General features: G+C 38.6%; 1 protein-coding gene across 2 annotated transcripts in view; it reads right to left on the reverse strand.

Moving 5' to 3' along the window:
• LOC130908455 (guanine nucleotide exchange factor VAV3) overlaps nt 1-20,029 on the reverse strand; it is a 282,969-nt gene that overhangs the window by 64,822 nt on the left and 198,118 nt on the right. For both annotated transcript variants that reach the window (XM_057823892.1, XM_057823893.1), the window contains exons 17-20: nt 19,602-19,693; nt 15,680-15,702; nt 9,677-9,695; nt 4,410-4,540 (exon numbers count right to left, since the gene is read on the reverse strand). In XM_057823892.1, coding sequence (XP_057679875.1) covers nt 4,410-4,540; nt 9,677-9,695; nt 15,680-15,702; nt 19,602-19,693 — 265 coding nt within the window. The remainder of the gene's footprint in view (nt 1-4,409; nt 4,541-9,676; nt 9,696-15,679; nt 15,703-19,601; nt 19,694-20,029) is intronic.

The following is a 20,029-nucleotide window of genomic DNA, read 5'->3' on the forward strand; positions in this document are numbered from 1 at the left end:
CATTCGAAGAACAATTAAGTTATACAGTATGTCTGAATGTCTTGCTTTCATTAGCATAAACCTAATGGGGTAAGTGACGTAGCGCTGTCACGTGAACAGCCGGTCGCAATTGGGTAGCCGTACTGCGCGTGTGCGTTAAAATTTTTCTTGCAATCAATTTTCAGGTGCATACCACCACCTAATGTACAAAATGTGCATCGCCCTTTCCTCCACCCTTCTATCGTCAAATCAACTTAATGTCTTTCAAGAATTTAAAAAGTGCTTTCCTTACATACCCTAACTGTCTTCCTCCAGCCTCACCCCAAATTAAACCCTTCAGAGACCATTTGCTCTGTTTAAAATAAACCAAAAACTTTATTTACATGTTACAGACTCTATAACCAGTGTTGTCACAGATTACTTGAAAAAGTAACTGATAGTTACTGATTACTAATTACACCTAAAAAAAAGTAATCTAGTCACTGTACTGATTACTTTATTATCAAAGAAACAGTTATTTTAAAAGTAATATATCAGTTACTTTTTAAACTATTTTTCTCCCTTTGCCGCCTCAACATAAGAATGACAACAAAAGAATGTAATCGCATGTAAATGACTTTCTGATAACTAAATTTATAGGGGAAGATTAGAATTTTTCACATAAGGCTTCATCTTCAAGTTAGCGAAGATTTAATCATTCGATGGAGTTGATCTCAACCAGCATTGACTCGCGCTAGCTTCACCACTATGGGGACCTGAAATTAACAAGTAACTGACAAACTGCATGGAATTTGTTGAAATCAACTCCACCGACTAATTACAACCCCGTTTACTCGAAGATTAAGCCTAATGTCAAAAATTCTGAATTTCGGGTTAGGGTTTAGGGTTAACAGCATATCAGTACCAATGTAAAACAATGAAAATTGACTGCACAGTAATCAACAGCACACAAATAAATTGCACAGAGCAATTAACACGAATTTGGGGGCGGGTTAGGCACTTCAGAAGTACGTCATACACACAGACGGCAACTAAGCACTTTACACTCAATCGGACTTACAACACATCCCAAAAATGCTAAACGAACACGTCACCTCACGGCATAAATGTGCAACACGAATATGATGTAAGAAACCCCTCTGACCCCTGATCCCTCATTACTGGAGATGAAACATGGGTATACCATTTTGAACCTGAATCTAAAAGGAAATCAGTGGAATGGCATCACCCAAATTCACCAAGGACCAAAAAGTTCAAGGCCCAAAAGTCAGATGGAAAAATTATGGCCACCGTTTTTTGGGATTCTCAAGGTGTAATCCTTGTGGATTTTTTGCCGAAAGGGGAAACCATTAACTGAGGTATACATTGAGACTCTTAGGAAGCTCAAAGCAAGAATTCGACGTGTTCGGCCCAACTTGGACATGGCAAATGTGCTCCTCCAGCATGACAATGCATGTCCTCACACAAGCATCAGGACCATGGAGGTCATCACTTCATTTGGATGGACTGTGATACCACATTCGCCATATTCTCCTGATTTAGCACTGTCAGACTACCTCCTCTTTGGTCCAATAAAAGAAGGACTCCGGGGCAACCGATATGGCAATGACGATGAAGTGAAAACTGCTGTCAAGAACTGGCTTAGAGATCAACCGGCTGAGTTCTACAACACTGGTATACATGCCCTCGTTCATAGGTGGACTGTAGCTCTTGAGAGAGGTGGAGACTATGTGGAGAAGTAAAAATGTAATCCTCACACTTGTACCTTTTTTTTTTATGTATAATACATGTTGCTATTATAATTTGTTCGTACATAATAAAGTTGGGTGCATTACTTTTTGAATACCCCTTGTAGTAACGCACAGACACTAAGGAAACTAACTTGGATCAAGTTACAGGTTTGGAAAAATGAACGTGTTAGATTGCTCGTTACTGAAAGAAAGCAATCAGATTACCGTAACTGACAACACTGGTTTTAACATACAAGGTTTTTCAGATATATATAGCTCAACTTGCCTTTTTAGTTAGTTTTTTTTTATAAGATATATGTAAGAAACAGTGTTGTTGTAAAAATGAACAAAGGCTTCAGAGTCCTATATTTGCATATGTGAGTATAGTTTTTTTGAGTTTATGTTCTACACATGTACATTAAAACGGTTTCAACATTTGAAGACATTTTGTTTACTTTTTTCTACAGCATAATCATTGGATGGTTTAAAAAATAAAGTAAAACTAGGCCTGCAAACAGGACTGAACGGGCCCTCGCAGTTTGGTGCAAGTCAGACATCACGCAACACGGACGACATGCTGGTCAGGGTAGTAACAGATCGTTCCCCTCTCATCATCTCATAAGAACCTAACTTGCTCGAAACTCGCCTTTTGCGGGGGGATTACAAATACATTCACACACCTAGGAGAAAAAAACCCTATTGAAGAGGGTCCTAAGAAAAAGGAGGTGCTAATGAGCTGTGCAGCCAATACCCTTATTCACAACCAAAATGAATCTTCTAATTGGGCCAATTTGACCAAGTGTGCCAAAATTCCGTGGCTCTATAAGCTAAGTCCCTGAAGAAATCTACGTTCATTTAATGGTGAACAAAGGGGTCGTCACAGCAACCGAAAGAGATGTGGACACCGGCCTTAAAATGTAGTAGTACAAAAGGTCTTGTAACTACAATGACCAAACTGAAAAGAACTGGACATGTATAGTGTATATACGTATAAAATGAGTGACTTTTTGTTGCCACTTTTTGGCGCTGCAGAGTTGATGCAAATGAGCCCTACAGCACCCTTCAAGGTATGACTCTCACCATGCACGGGAAGTTTGGCACATGTATGTTGTATATCTGCCAAGTTATGACTGCTCAAAATTTCTGGCGAGACAAAATGGCAAAGGTCATTTTCACTTACCTGTTTGGACCCCTTTGCTTCAACGAAACCCTAATAAATTTTCTAAGGCAACTGAACACATGTAATAAGGCTCCCCTGATGCAGGTTTGAGGACAATTGATTTTTTTTTTTGGCTTGGAGGAGGAGCCTGTCTCCTAAAAAAGGCGATTCCTTTCCCCTGAAGCGGGCGCCAGGCCTAATGTGTAACATTTCAATGCAGTCGTGTTCAGGCTGGGATACCTTACATACATGCCAGATACGAAAAAGACTGCACCTTGTATCAGGGAGTTATTAGCCATTTACGGAATTTGGCGCGTTGCCAAAAAAATGGCCGACTTTGGCAACCCACCCAGGTTAGAGCTGTAAATGAAAACTAACCATTTTTATAACTTAAAATCTCATATGTCTCATGAACAGTCTCACCAATTTTGGGTAGGATCCAACAAAATCTCTAGGCGCCAAGGTCTCAAATATGCCCCCAGTAAATCAATAATCCATACAAATTTCCCATTCAATCAATCGAAAATACCCGATTTCCTGTTGGGTTTGGAATATAGGTGCAAGATACTTTTTGGAGCAGTTTGTCACATGTTGACTTTCCAAATTTCATCGCTCTAAGTTGAAAACACCTAACAGGAGAGGCCTTTTTGAAAAATTCAACTGCCTCCACTGTCAGGCATTTTGTTACAATTTTTCGCAATGTTGCAAAATTATCGACATTTACGCAAAGCCGCATGTACAGTATGTGCAAAGTTTTCAAGCATGTTCAGACCTCCTAATTGCCCATTTTCATTTGCTATGAAAAAAAGAATAATAATCCTTTGCGTTACAATAGGGCTCTCGCACATTGGTGCTCGGGCCCTAATTATCCCCCCCCCCCCCCCCCCCCCCCCCCAAAAAAAGGAAAATGTATTTTTTAAATTCTTTAATCTAACACATATGTATCTATATCTCTCGTCATTCCTCGAGAGAAAATAGCGTCGGTTCGCACGTGCGCATTAGCAATCCGTCGTGATCTGGTAGCCCGTCACGATTGGATAGCTACATACATGCTAGCGTATGTTTTTCATGCGGCCAATATTGTGGTGCGCCTTGTGTGTGTGTGTGTTAAATAAAAAAAAAAAAACCAAAAATGAGCCTGCGCCTTTTAATATGGTGCACCTTATGGTCGCGAAAATACGGTAATATCCATATAACTGGATGTCATCACTCAGGAAACATGGTGTTCCATGAAAATAATTTAATCATAAATCATTTAAGATATTATTGGGGCTATTTTTTAAACTGTATTATTTCAACATGTATTAGCAAAAACCACACTTACTAAACTACACTGGCCAGTCTATGACTCAAAAAAAAAAAAAAAAATATATATATATATATATATATATATATATATATATATATATATATATATATATGTATATATATATATAACTAGTAGTAATGCATCACTCTGACACTGTTATATTATGCCATAAAATGTCCACAGAGGTGATGACTTTAATATGTGTGGATTAAAAGGCGGTGTAAACTCTGACCTGCCACCAGGGGCTGTGAAGGTCGGCACAGATTAATTCGATGATGTCACCCGTCTGGATGCTGAGGGCTGGACCAGAAGTAGGGCTGGGCACACCAAAGTAGTTTCTGATCACCATCATCTTGGGCAGACCTGCAACGAGGACAACGTGAGTACCTGCACAGGTCATAAAAACAGAATTCAATCTTCTTATTTTTTTGTTATTCTCAGTGCTCCTCTACTTTTTAAACTAGTTCTTTATTGTGTTCCCTCCAATGTAAATGCTTTGATTCATCAGTATGTAAGTCTGTGTGCCTGTGACCTCGGGTCTAAATGGGCATGCTTGTCATTCTGAAGCTTAGCTCCACTAAACTATTCATGGTTTTTTTTTAGGTGATAATCAAAGGGAGTATAGGTTGCATGTGTGCGCACATACAAATACAGCCCTTGTCAACTGTGTTCTGCCCATACAAATCATCTGAACTCATTATTCATTATCGTAACACACACAGATAGGCGACACGCTCCTGCTAAATAGCCGGTAATCAAGCACTTAAAGTCGAGCAAGATAAGATTGGTGGTCTTTGCCACAAATATCTAAAAATTCTAAGTTAAGTCAAATTGAAATTTAAAAAAAAAAAAAAAAAAAGTGTATACCGTAATTTTCGGACTATAAGGCGCACTTGACTATAAGCCGCGACCCACCAAATTTGACACGAACACAACATTTGTTCATAGATGAGCCGTACTAGACTATAAGCTACAGCTGTCCTCATTGTATTATGGGAATGAAAGGAATAGTATCTTTTGTTGTATCCTCATTGCATTATGGGAATGAAGGGAATGGTATCCTTTCTCGTATTTACCATTCGACTGTTTGTATTACTCTAACACACTTAATATAATCAATCAGGGAATAGTATATTTTCTCATATTTACTGTTTGACTGTTTGTATTACTCTAACATTTCCAATATAAAATAAATAGCATTTATATCATTGTTTAAGGAAAACAAGCAGACTATATATGACATAGGGCATAAGAGATACACGATGCCTTCTGACCACGGAAGCCCAACGCATGCGTCATGCAGGTGACTGAGCTGACTGAGATTCACGATGACTACCAGTTGATAGGCAAGACAAGCCCACGTCTGCAACACCAAATCCCGCAATCAGTTACTGTTCCAGTTGTTTCATTAATTGCTATTTATGGTATTTGGTTACACTTTATTTGAAAGTGTTCTCACTAAACTGTCATGAGACCATCATAATTATGACATTACACTGCCCTGAGCATCAATGAATGCTTTTGACAAATGTCATTTTGTGTCGTCCGACAAATTATCTCACTTTTGAATAGATGCAAAAGATCCGAGCTGGAAATAAATGGAGTTAGTGACATAATTTGCCAGATGAAACTTAATGACATCCGTCATAAGCATTCATTAATGCCCATGATAGTGCCATGTCTCAATTATGTTGGTCTTATGGCAGTCTTATGACGCCGCTATACATAAATACAGTGTTACCTATTAAACCAAATAAATCAACAGATAAACCGTACTGGACTATAAGCTGCGGGTTTAAAAATGGGGGGAAAAGAAGGGGCTTATAGTCCGAAATCACGGGACACAAGTGTTGCCTTCATATTGCTTCATAATGCACTTTTGTGCATCACGTCGGAAATCCATACTGTATAATTTTCTCTGTCATGCATACTGACAGGTTTGTGTAGAAATACAATAAAGGGAAAAGAGGAAGGAGCAATAGAATGATGAAAAGGGGACAGCTCAAGGCAAATATTGTCCATTTGAACACCGCTAATCTATCTGCATTGCTTGTGTTCCGGTGCTGCTGCATCGAGGCTGGCAGCCTGACATGCACGAGCCCGCCTGAAAAGCACTTCTAAAGACATGCGGTCATGGAGAATTGCACCTCGGGGGCATGAATTGCATTCCTATCTGCACAAGGACAAGCAACGTGTTTAGAGCACCTTTATGAAAATAGACAATGAGTGCAGTGTTGAAGTATTATAAAACGCCAACGGCTGGAGCAATCAAATGCCTATTGATTTTGGCGGGTCTTCAGTCAGAAATGATTTTCTGCAGCAAAATGGATAGCAGGGAGGAAAAATCATTGTCTCAGAGAGTCGTGCAGGAGATTTAGCCCACATGCACACATATTGTACAATTTAACTTGTAAAAAATGATATCATTTTAACAGTTATTTGGAAAATATAAAATACATAATTCCGTGTAACATAGCAACTGGATTTGTGCAATTTTATGTGTACTTGATTTTGATTTAGGTTGAATTTTTTGTTTCTTATTTGCTTACGCACTAAATGTTCAATCAGTAAAGAACGAGTCCAAGAAAAAGGTCTTGCAGCTGCAATTGAGCTATACAGGGAAGTGCAGGATGATGCCCTGTGAAACTTCTCCACATTGTTCAATAAAACTACAGCTGGACACTGACATGAAATAAAAACTCAACTAATAATCCCAATCCAATATGCATTGCATACCGCTTTTATCGATAAGTAGGCTTCGTAGGCTTTCACATGAACACTTTGTAAATGTAGATTACAGTGATCCCTCGCAACTTCTTGCTTCAAAATTTGCGCCCTCAATCTTGGACTTTTTTAAAATTAAAAATAAATAAATAAATACAGTATTTTATTTAAAAATGTTCAAATATATGCATGTATACACGGGGAGGAAAAAACAGAAAAGGCTCTTGCACCCTTCTTTAAAATAAACTGCTGTATTTTAAGCCAAAACAACTGTTGTGTTTGATAGAACAATACAGTATGTCTATATGCTGTCATAGCAGATTCATGGCACATTAAGCCTCTGAACTATTTTTAATTTGTCCATTTTACCATGGAGACCCCAGTTTACAGACACTGCGCAACCGCTTTTTTTTTTTTTTTCAACTCAGCCATAAAAAGAAGGTAAGTGATAATATTTATGATTTGAAATGTCTATCATTTAAGTGTAGAATCATTAATTCATGTCTAATATTTAGTTTTTGAAAAAACAACTTTGAAAAATTATTCACTCGCATATGCACGTGCAGGGGGGGGGGGGGTGCTTGAGCACCTGCCTCTTTGCTACATGCCCAAAGTGTCCCTTTTGACTGGCCTTTTTTTTTGTGCGTATCTGAGTGGTGGACGACTGTGCAGGCACGCCACCGAGTACTTTACTTGTACACCGAAAACACTTTTAAAAATATACATACAAATATATATATTTTTAAAAGCCTCTGTGACCTGGGTGTGTGGGGAGGAGTCTGAGGACATCTGGGGGTTGACAACAAACAGTGTTACTCTATTAAACCATGTTCGAGCAAATACCGTAGTGAAAATTCTTACACCAGGTTCATTGTGGGGATTTTTTGAAAATAATAATATGTAATTTTCTCTTATATAGATTTCTACTTTAATAATGAATTACCCCCCGCTCCAAGGCTATTTCGACCTCATGTTTCGACCATATTTGTCCGTTCTCTTCATATTGTTATCTAGAAAGGTACACATCTTATAAGTTCTCTAATAATGAAATAATCATTTTGAAAAGACTGCTGATTGTGGCTCAGTGAACATCTAACTTGGTTTGTTCTCCGATGAACAACAAGTTGAGTAAGGAAGTTTTGATATAGAGGTTGAACGAGGCAAAGACTGAGTCACAGCCAGAAAGTGTTGATGACAGTGTTGATTTCTATTCACTGTTAAAGTCTGTCACAGTCACAGCCATTTATATTGTAAAGCTGGTTAAAACTGGAAGTTATGTTGTTGTAAGGTGTATTACAGGGTTAGGGTTACCTGCCCTCCCCCCATCGGTCTCTGCACGGCCGTGCTCATAACTATCCCTTAATTGTATTTTTTTTGTTACTGTCACATTTTCCCCAATATTTTAGATGATAAATAATCGATCGAAACAAAGAAAAATTTAAGAAAAAAAAAAGTTTAAAATGGGTAAATACAGTGGGGCAAATAAGTATTTAGTCAACCACCAATCGTGCAAGTTCTCCTACTTGAAAAGATTAGAGAGGCCTGTAATTGTCAACATGGGTAAACCTCAACCATTAGAGACAGAATGTGGAAAAAAACAACTGAAAATCACATTGTTTGATTTTTAAAGAATTTATTTTAGAAATCATGGTGGCAAATAAGTATTTGGCCAAGACCAAAAGTTTATCTCAATACTTTGTTATGTACCCTGTATACCCATGTATACCCATGTTGAAATTTACAGGCCTCTCTGATATTTTAAAGTGGGAGAACTTGCACAATCAGTGGTTGACTAAATACTTATTTGCCCCACTGTATATGCAGTGGTGGAATTTAACAAAGTAAAAGTACTTCATTACACGTTTTGCACAAATAGCGCTGCTAACTTCAGGACCGTATTGCACTATTCCTGTGTTATTCCTGTGTGTACAGTATTTCAGTCCAAGCAAGCTATAATTACTCACTTATAGCTCTAGAGTAGGGTTCACTAAATCCGGACCTCGGTGCGACTTTTCCTGTCGTGTTTTCCACATCTCTCCCCCCTAACACACTTGAATCAAATGATTATGTCATCAGCAACCTCTCCAGTGCCTGATAATGATCGTGATTATTTTGATTCAGGTGTGTTGGAGGAGGGAGACATGGAAAACACGACAGGAAAAGTGGCACTGAGGTCCGGATTTAGTGAACCCTGCTCTAGAGTATATATTTTCCTATTATTTTTTTTATTTTAATTTAATACATATTTTTATACTGGAGGGCAGTGCCACGTCAATTTCGTTGTTGACAATGTTCTTGCTGACAATGACAATAAAGTTCTATTCTTTTCTATTCTATTTTATTCTACTGTAGTTACTGTAAGTACATTTTTGTGTATCTGTACTTTACTTGAGGACAAATATGAAGTGGTACATTTTACTTTTATTTCACTACATTTTACAGCATGTATCTATACTTTTTCAACTTTTCAAGTTGTCGCCAGCGTTAAACGTTACTTTTTTTTCTTTCAAATTGTGAATTGATATTTTCTTTTTCATACCTCCAGCCATACCTTCATCCACCACTGCTTAAATATATCTCTTTCCAATTTTGTTAAATCTGAATAAATACATTAAACACACACTTTCAATTTTCGCGGACGATCACTGTATTGCTAGCAGTTCTCTCTTCTGACAATATGAATGTGCGTCATTTTCTTGGGTCAGAGGTCAAGAGAGAGGAGCGACTTTATACACTGCAGGAAGTACTGTAAGGTTCAGTTGCAATTTGTCTTACCTGGATCTCGGTCTTTGATCTGAAATTTAAAAAAGAGAAAAAAAGGTTAACACAGTGACACAGAGTACATCAACAAAATACAACACAACAGCTACAATTTTTCTTGGAGACTTTTAAAAGGCTTCCTGGACAAGAGGACCTGGCATTCAGGCCTCTCAAAATGTTCTACACTAAACTCATTCACTGCTTTATGCAGCTCTACAAAACTATAAAGCAAAGTTACGCTGCAAACGAAAACAGTCTACCACATACAGTACAGGCCAAAAGTTTGGACACTCCTCATTTAACAAATGAAGGGTCAACCACATTATAAAGCAATAAATTCCACTAATTAAACCAAAAAGGCAAACGTGTGAAGTCAAAAAACATTTTAGGTGACTACCTCTTGAAGCTAATCAAGAGAATGGCAAGAGTGCGCAAAAAAAGTAATCAAGAGCAAAGGATGGCTAGTTTGAAGATACTACTGGACTGTCTCAGGAAATTAGAATACACAATATTCTAATTTTTTTGAGACAGTCCTGTGTATATATACAGTATATTATTACACAGGTCCTTAGTTATTTCACCTTTTTTTGCCAAGTACATTATTCCACATTCATAGGATTATTACCTTCAGTGAGAATTTACAATGTAAATAGTCATGAAAAGAAAGAAATCGAACGAATGAGGTGTGTCCAAACTTTTGTACTGCATGTCCAAAGTGGCTACTAAGGTGAAGAATTAAAAGGTACTAGCAAAAAGTGCTGCAACGATTAATCGATTAACTCGAGTAATTCGATTAGGAAAAAAAATAGAAATAAACTTTGCTGCTTTGTGTATTCGTTTAATTAAAGTGGCGTTGTAATGGTTTGTTTTGAAAATGTTTGCATTTAGTTTTATTGATTTAGGTGGATATACTGCCCTCTGGTGGTGACAATGAAGATGACATAACTCATTCCACATGGCGTAATCCAGCTGTTTCCTGTTAAGACCAACATAAGGTATGTTTTTGTTTGAGCTAATGTTTTTAATGCATTCGTAATTTAGTTTACTGGTATATTCCGCCGTTTTTTGTGGGAATATATGTTAACACATGGAATTCATAATGTACTGACGGGTCAGATCGGTCATGCACTGCGCCTCCCATTCAAGAAGGGGGCTGCCCACATCAAGAGGAGCTATTCACAAACACGCACTCAGCAATCTAACGCTGGATTTCTGTTGAGAAAGTACGAGAGCTGTACAGCATACAAACAGGAAGGATTGTCTCAGGAATTATTTGTTCGAGGATTCAATGTAACTATTATATTTTTCGTACCATGCATGCATTTTGAAATGTGAAAAAAATCAATAGGAGAAATTAGCCGCTACTGCATTGGCATCATTATTTGCAATATTTACGTAAAATAAATGCTAACTGCACAGTTTTTTTTTTTGCTTTTAACCAAGAATCGAGACTGTTTTATGTTCATATTGATAAAGAAGCATTTTTTACACAAGAATTTTAAACGAAAAAAGCTCTTTGTCTGTGATTCCACTCGGTCAGCTTTGACAGCCTCGCAAACAATGCAGGCCCCCTATTTATCAGCCCCGCGACTCGTCAAGACATTATGAAGTCTATGGTTTAAACCATTTGTTAAGAGCACTGTCAAGAAAAAAAAAACATTAGCATTTTATATAATTTAGGCTAGCAAACGTTTGCTATGTTAGCCAAAGTTAGCCAATTGCTCTTTTGTTATACTTTGACCCTCATTTATTTATTTATTATTATACCGTATGAGGCTCAGCGCAAGTATTTTAACTTTCTATGTTCCTTATCCGATTACTCGATTATACTAATTAACGAGTTCATCGATTAATGGACTACTAAAATAATCGAAAGCTGCAGCCCTACAAGCAATGCTTTTTGAATTATTTCACTCGGAACCATTATTATCAATCCAATCCTATTCATATGCTTTCCTTACATAGCAGTGCATATTTTCAGCAGTCTAGTCTTCTTTTTCCAAAAAAATAAAAAATAAAACAAAGGACCAATAATTCATGTCAGATGTATGTTACTTTTCCCTTTTGCCAGCACAAAAATGTATTTAAAAATATATATATATTTCTTTTTCACGGAGTTGTAATATGCATTAAATACATAAACTGTGCATGAAAGGACAAGCCATATGGACTGCATAGAATTGTCGTACGAGTAATCTTGCAAGTCAAATTTGTCCAATGAACTATGTTTTCTCCAAGTACAGTTCTGTTCATCTGACAGTACAGTTTAGAGTAGAAAATCCCCATCTGCGTTTTTGACTGCGAGACAGTGATAGCTAAATACTGAAGCCAACGTTTCATTTTTTTCCCCCCTCCACCAATGCAAAATGGTCATGTATAACTAAAATGCAACTAAGTAGAGCACATAATTGAAAAGAGATCATTGGTCATTGAATTTGTTCTTCTGCTTATTAGTCGTTCCTGTTATGAAATGGTGAAGATATGCTTTTAAGCTTCTGGTTACTAAAATATAATTGAACCATTTTATTTTTATTTGTCAATTATGCACAAGGTTTTGTTGACAGTGGGTTTCTATGTTTTCGTATTTTTCCTCCTGAACTATTCATGTTTATTAAAACACTTCTATTGTGATTTGCTTCATGTACAGTAATTTCACGATCATAATGCGTAACAAATTTTCACCAAAATGGATAATGCGCCCAATAATGAGGCGCGCCTATCGTGTGGACTGAGTACCGAAGGACCCTCGAAAATGGCAACTACTGTGAAGAGACACGCTTACGAAGCTACAGTGGTATGAAAAAGTATCTGAAACGTTTGGAATTTCTCACATTTCTGCATAAAATTACCATCAAATGTGATCTGATCGTTGTCAAAATCACACAGATCTAAAACAAACCAAACATTTATAGGTTTTCATATTTTAATGAGGATAGTATGCAAACAATGGCAGAAGGGGGGAAAAAAAGTAAGTGAACCATCACATTTAATATTTTATGCCCGCCCCCTTTGGCAGCAATAACTTCAACCAGACGCTTCCTGCAGATCAGTCTGGCAAATCGATCAGGACTCACCTTGGACCATTGTTCTCAACAAAACTGCTGTAGTTCAGTCAGATTCCTGGCATGTCTGACATGTATCGCTGTCTTTAGGTCATGCCACAGCATCTCAATGGGGTTCAAGTCTGGACTTTTACTTGGCCACTCCAGAATGAGTATTTTGTTCTTCTGAAACCATTCTGAAGTTGATTTACATCTGTGTTTTGGATCATTGTCTTGTTGCAGCATCCATACTCTTTGTAGGTTCAACTGTCTTACAGACGGCCTAAGGTTTCCCTAGAAAAGATCCTGACAAACTTTTGAATTCATTCTTCCATTTTGATAGCAAGTTGTCCAGGCCCTGAGGCTGCAAAACAGCCCCAAATCATAACGCTCCCTCCTCCATGCTTCACAGTGGGGATGTGGTGTTGATGTTGGTGATCGGTTCCATTTTCCCTCCACACATGATGTTGTGTGTTACTCCCAAACAATTCAACTTTGGTTTCATCAGTCCACAAAATATTTTGCCAAAACGTCTGTGGAGAGTCCAAGTGCCTTTTTGCAAACATTAAACAAGCAACAATGTTTTTTTATACAGCAGTGGCTTCCTCCGTGGAGTCCTCCCATGAACACCATTCTTGGCCATACGTACATATAGTTGATGTGTGCTCAGAAATATTGGACTTTGCCAGTGATATCTGTAAGTCTTCAGCAGATGCTCTAGGGTTCTTTTTTTACTTCTCTGAGTATTCTGCGTTGAACTCTTGGCGTCAGTTTTGGTGGACGGCCACTCCTTGGTAGTCAAGCAACAGTGCTAAACTCTCTCCATTTTTAGACTTCTCTGACTGTCGATTGATGAACATCCAGACTTTTAGAGATGGTTTTGTATCCTTTTCCAGCATTATATAAATCAACAATCCTTGATCGCAGGTCTTCAGACAGCTCTTTTGACCGAGCCTTGACGCACATCAGACAATGCTTCTCATCAAGACATTTCTTACCAGGTGTGTGTTTTATAGTGGGCAGGGCAGCTTTAAACCACTCATCAGTGATTGGGCACACACCTGACTTAAAATGTTTGGGAAACATTGTGTCACATCTCGGAAGTCTTGTTAATGTTTTGTGTTGGATCGTGTCAGATTCTTTTATTTTGGTAGTGGCGTGCCTCATTTGAGTTAACTTTACTTCCTGCGCTTGCCAATCAGGCTGATTCTGTACACCTGTGATCCTCTGTATAAATAGCCTGCTTGCAACCTTGCCCAGTGTCGGTTTGTCTGCTATCCTGCCACGTCCTATGCCACCTCCTTGTGTAAGCTCCTTTTTGACCACGATTGACGTTTTTTGAACCAATGCCTTTTGTATTTTGGAACTGACTCAGTTGATTGGTGTCCAGCTGTTGCTGTGAATTTTTGTTATCTCCCTTTTTGAATTTTACAAACTTGACTCAGTTGATTGGTGTCCAGCTGTTGCTGTGAATTTTTGTTATCTTATTTTTTTTTTAAATTTAACTGGAAAATAAAACACTTTTGTTTGAGCACAACTGTCGAGCATTTCGGTCCTTGGTGCATCCCTGTCACATTGGTTTCAATTGCTCTTTAAATCTCCTAAGGCAGACGGTTCACTTAATCCCCCCCCGTCATTGTTTGCTTGCTATAATAATTAAAATACGAAAACCTATAAATGTTTGGGTGGTTTTAGATAAGCAGACACTATATTATTATCTGTGTGATTTTGACAAAGATCAGATTTGATGGTGATTTTATGCAGAAATGTGAGAAATTTCAAAATGTTCAGATACTTTTTCATACCACTGTACCTACGTGAAACAAAATGGAATTGCCTCCATTGGTGATTTTTAAGAGGAAGACGCTACCTAAAGAACAGTTGAGCTGCCGTCTTTCATAGAGATCGAGCCCAGCTCTTCAATTTGGATACAGAAGATGAGGACTTTGCTAGATTTGTGGATTAAGATTGATGTGAGTACTTATTTCTCCAATAAAGTACAATTGAACTCAGTGCATGGCGTGCATGCTATCGCGCATGCCAGTGTGCATTGTCACTACCCAATTGTGACGGGCTACCGGATCACGACGGATTGCTACTGCGCATGCGCAAACCGACACCATTTGCCTCTTTTCTGTTTAATAGTTTAAGTTTATGTAAAGATCTTTTGCTCCCCCTGCCTTTAAAAAAAAAAAAAAAAAAAAACGCTAGCGCGGATGCTAGTGTGCATGCTAAAGTGCATGCTAGCACGCATGCTAGCATGCATGCAAGCGAATGTTTTTCATGCGCTCAAAAATGCGGCCACCTTGTGCGTGTGTGTTAAAAACAAAAATATCACCCAAAATGGGGTGATGGGGCCTACGCCTTTTAATAGGGTGTGTCCTATGGTAAATATAACATCACACAAGCAAGGTATCTATCATTTTCTTTTTTTCTTTGACGAGCTTTGTTTCCCTTCTCCTGCAAACTGACAAAAAACACAGGTAAATCTGACCACATGATCTTCCAATCTACAGTGTATAAACACTGCACCATCTCTTTACAACAACTTTTGGCAGGCTGCAAACTCTACTAGTACTCGGTAGAACTATGCTTCATAAGTTTATAAATGTAAGGACATGTCTCAATGTCACCTCTTCACAACTTTCACGATTTTGGTGATCACAATTGCTTCCTATCCAAGTGTAATCTCCACAGTCAAGGCTATGTAAGTGCATTGTAGAAATCCTAGTGCAATTTTCTGTAAAGGGGAATACTTGAGAGCAATGCACACATCAGCAATGCAGCAAAGACACCTTTTACGATACGCCAAACCCAACTTGGGGTAAATCTGCACGGGTAGGTTGCACCAAGCAAAGTCAATTGAGGTCTCTTTAGCAAACAGCTGCTGGAGAATGGAGCTCTGTCTGTGCAGCATAGAAGAAAAGGGCGGCAGACACACAACGCTGAGATCAGCGCAAACACAGAGGCAGCTCACCTGAGTTCTGATGGAGCCGGGATCTGAAAGAGGTTTGAGAACAGGCATAGTGAGTGACAGGTTAGCAGGTGCATGCAAACACTTGCACGCCTTCGTCGGTACAAGGCAACACTCCCTCATTAGTGGTGAAGGCAGACGCCGCGTGTTTGACCACGGTTCACTTTGTTTTGCTTTGCTGCCGCTACCTGACAGCTCAGGTAGAGGCGGTAACGAGGTTGGGGGTTGGCGAAGAGAAGAGGTTGGCAGATCTGCGTGTGTCTGTTTGCGTGTGTTGTTGTGTTTTTTTGCTCCACCAGTTTCTGTTATTGGCTCCCTGAGGGACTGGCTACACCTCTTTGAGACACGCACACACGCCCGTGCACACAAATGTACGCACACTCCTATATGTACTAATACAGAACATGCACACGTCCACACCCAAACATACAATGTTGCTTATACACAAAAACATACCCAACCCTCTCGCATTGGGCTTTCAGTGAACTCTGACCTGTTATATAAACAAACTGTGCTGATAACAGCCCAGCCAAATGCAGGTAAACAAAAACTTATCTATGGCACACGTGCACTCAGAAGCATAACAGAGTGAAGCTGAGATTGTTTGTACCAGTTGTGTGATGTGTTCAGCAGGTGTAGGGTCAGGTTTTTCAAAAGCCAATTAATAAATACATCTTTTAATTGAATTTCAAAATACAGTGGTACCTCTACTTACAAAATTGTTTTTGGAAGTAGTTCAGTAACCTGAAAAGTCTGTAAGTAGTGATGCGTTTTCCATTTAAATTCGCAAATCTGTTCCAAACCCACCAAAATTCAGACATAATCTTTTAAAATGCATAAAAATGCATCAAAATATGTTGCAAATACATATTACTGCATAATAAAAGTAAAATCTGAGTTGTGCATAATGTAAAAAAACAAGTATAGAGTAAAGAATAAAAGGTAACACGCTCATGTAAAGCTGTTGGAAAACGAGGGGCGAATGAAGAGGACGCTGGGATACACACATACAGTAGAAGTCCCTCATAGCCAATTGGACGCCTGGATTGTTAGCCAATAGCCAATGGCAGAGCAGCTATAAGTATGTTACTCTGGGAGCTGCAAGTACCAGCCTTACTGTATTTTTGCCTTTCTTATCCGAAAATTTATTTCGTAACAAGTGGCAATATTTTCCCTTTGAGGTGTGTCTTAACCTGAAAATTGTGTATGTAGAGACGTTCGTAAGTATAGGTACCACTGTAAGTTAATAAAGAAAAAAGAAATTTCAGGTTACGAGAGGCAAAAATACTGTACTGTAAAAGATACGTATGAACTTCCTCCTTTCTGCTTCTAAATTTCGCGCAGTATGATGACGTGCACAGGTGCGACTGTAAAGTTGTTATAGCGGGCTCGATGTCTTTGCCAAAAGAGCACAAGTCTATTTGCGTTTTTGTGTCACGAAGAGTAAGATAGGCCAGTGATCTCCAACCACCAAGTCAGGCCAGTACAGTATGGAGGACCAGGAGTGCAAAAATTCAAAAAATCAATACACCATTAAATAAATAATTAAGAGTGTCATTAAAATGCGTCTATTTCAATATTTATTTATTTATTTCAATATTTATTTCAATTTTTATTTATGTATTTCAATTTATATTCATTTATTTCAATTTATATTTATTTCAATTAATATTTATTTATTTAAATTTTTGTTTATTTATTTCAATCTTTATTTATTTCCATTTATATTTATTTATTTCAATTTTTATTTATGTCCAGTTCATTAACATTTTTGGGCTTGCGTGCTGCCTTCTTCAAGAACCACCAGTTTAAGTCTGGTGATTGCGATGGCCCCACAAGAATCTTCCAGCACTTCTTTTTCATCCAAGATGCAGTAGGTGTTGAGGTATGCTTAGGATCATTGTCCTTTTGGAAGGTCCAAGCTCACCCAAGCCTCAGCTTTGTCAATGACTGCATGACATTTGCATCCAAGATCTCCTGGTATTGAACTGAATTCATAATACCTTGCACACGCTGAAGTTTCCCCGTACCTGAAGAAGCAAAACAACCCTAGAGCATGACTGACCCCCCCCACTGTGCTTCACAGTAGATAGGGTGTTCTTGTCTTTATAGGTATCATTCGTTCTCCTCCACATATACCGTTGAGCCATTGGCCCAAAAAGTTCCAATTGGGTCTTATCATTCCAGAAAGGAGTATCCCAAAACCTATGTGGTTTGTCCACATTTTTGGCATAGTTCTTTTGCTTTGGACTCAGCAAGGGGGTGCGCCTGGGAGTTCTTGCATGGAAGCCATCCTTTCGCCGTGTGCGTCTTATTGTCTAGGATGAAACCTGAATACCTTCCTGTGACACGTTCTGTCGTAGTTCCAGAGCTGTCAACCCGGGGGGTTTTCTGCACCTTTCGCATCATCTATAGCACAGCACTTACAGACAGTAGCCTCTTTATACCACGTCCAGCTAGCGTTCCCATTGTGCCTTTGGCTTTAAACTTGCATTAGTTGTATTTGTCTATTTGACGTGTCATTATTTGATGTGATTATAAACAACATGAAAATAAATATCAAACTTGCAAAAACACTTATTCACTCTGGGGGTTGAATAATTTTGAACACAACTATACCAATGTAATATGGCCACGACCACATACATCGGTTTCGATTTGATATCGGTATCGGATTACTGATTATTGATGAATATCTATAAGAAAATCAGTTTCTTCCAATTCTGGAATGACCCTTTTAAAAAGCAAGTCCTGTTTACGATATGTAAATATTAGAAGTACTTTTAAACTTCTTGAGTAAACTTTGAAAAGGACTTTTCCTCTTACATAAGTATCAGCTCTTACTGTCGCAGTAGTGGTGGCGCAGAGCTGTGTGGAGTAATGAGTGAGGGAATTCAAACCGACAACACAGCCGTCACAGTTCCACGCTCTCCCATGGCGAGTGTCGCCCAAATCTACTCAGGTGCACATAGCGCCTAGGTGGGCCCGGCGGTGGCATTATTGCCTCTGCGACCTGATAGCACCGTGACAGATGCTTGGGACAACTCGAGCTGGCGGGAATGTGCAGTACAGTCGTAACACACACTTCCTGCACAGTTGTAGTTGGAATGCAATATGTATGCCTCCTCCTGTGCTTGAAAAAAAAAAAACTTTATGCACGTCTTTAGTGTAAAACACAGCAATGTCCTTCCATGACATGTTTTTGTTGTTGTTGGGTTTTTTTTTTTTTTTTTGGTTAGAACAAACTTTGAATTTAGGTTTCACAATCTTCCATTCACACTCATGTATAAGCTGGTTTCAGAAGGCCTTCTTTTAAGTTTTCCCTTCATTTCTTTGAGAGCGGTCAAGGCTTCAGCACTGGGAGCTGAGTGGCAAACACAATAAGGGCACAATAAAAAGGATTTTTTTTTTTTTAAAGGCTCCTCTGTAAAAAATATTATTAAGCATCGGAGAGCACTACAAGTGCACACACAGTGACATTGCCTTTAGTGTTCTGTGTCAAAACCTCCCAGGGAAGCAGAAGAGCATTTGAATGAGTATTAGAAGCACTTATTGAATATGTGGCTGACCTTGGTTGTTGGTATTAAGGGCATGCTTAAGGCTCTAAACCCATGAATTCCCCCAGTTCCCCCTAAATAACCTTTTCTGAGCAATGACATTGCAACAATCACACACAAACTCACAAGTTTAGTCACATATGTGCTGCTATAAACTTTTACGCACCCTTTGTATGTAATGAAGTGCACGCTGCTATAAAACAGTAGTTGAGGACATACCATTTGGGTTAATCTCGTACATTGACACCTCTTTTCTAATAAACAAATGACTGATTTACCTTTAGTTAAGAGGAGCTATAGACTGAATTGGAATATATTGCATGAACGTCTCTGTGAGTGTGCATGAATATGAAGAAAAGGTAGCTTACCTGTTTTCCCACAGCAGCCCAGGCGGCCAAGGCATTCTTTATGAGCGCCTAGACCGCACTTAGAGCATAGGTAGCCCTGGTTAAATATGCCCCTGCAGACAGGTGACAAGGACATTGCAGTTTATTAAAGTTTTCTCAGTGCATACCCAAGAATGCAAAGATAAGGAAAGCAACTAAGACAGACTTACACAAGCCTGTCAACAATAAATAAATAAATAAATGGGGTGATGAAGAATCAGTAGCAAAAAAGAGTGATATAAGTACAGTACGATCATTTCGAGACACAATCTTTTCGACATCTGACGTAAAATTTAACTCAACATTGGTTTCTGCATCCGACAACATGCTCGAAATATGACGATTTATGACAGCGCAGCAGCATAGACTTCATAATGATATTGACGGGACACCGGACACGGGGCCGGTTA

This window comes from Corythoichthys intestinalis, chromosome 20 (assembly GCF_030265065.1).
Source record: "Corythoichthys intestinalis isolate RoL2023-P3 chromosome 20, ASM3026506v1, whole genome shotgun sequence".
Classification (NCBI taxonomy): Eukaryota; Metazoa; Chordata; class Actinopteri; order Syngnathiformes; family Syngnathidae; genus Corythoichthys; species Corythoichthys intestinalis.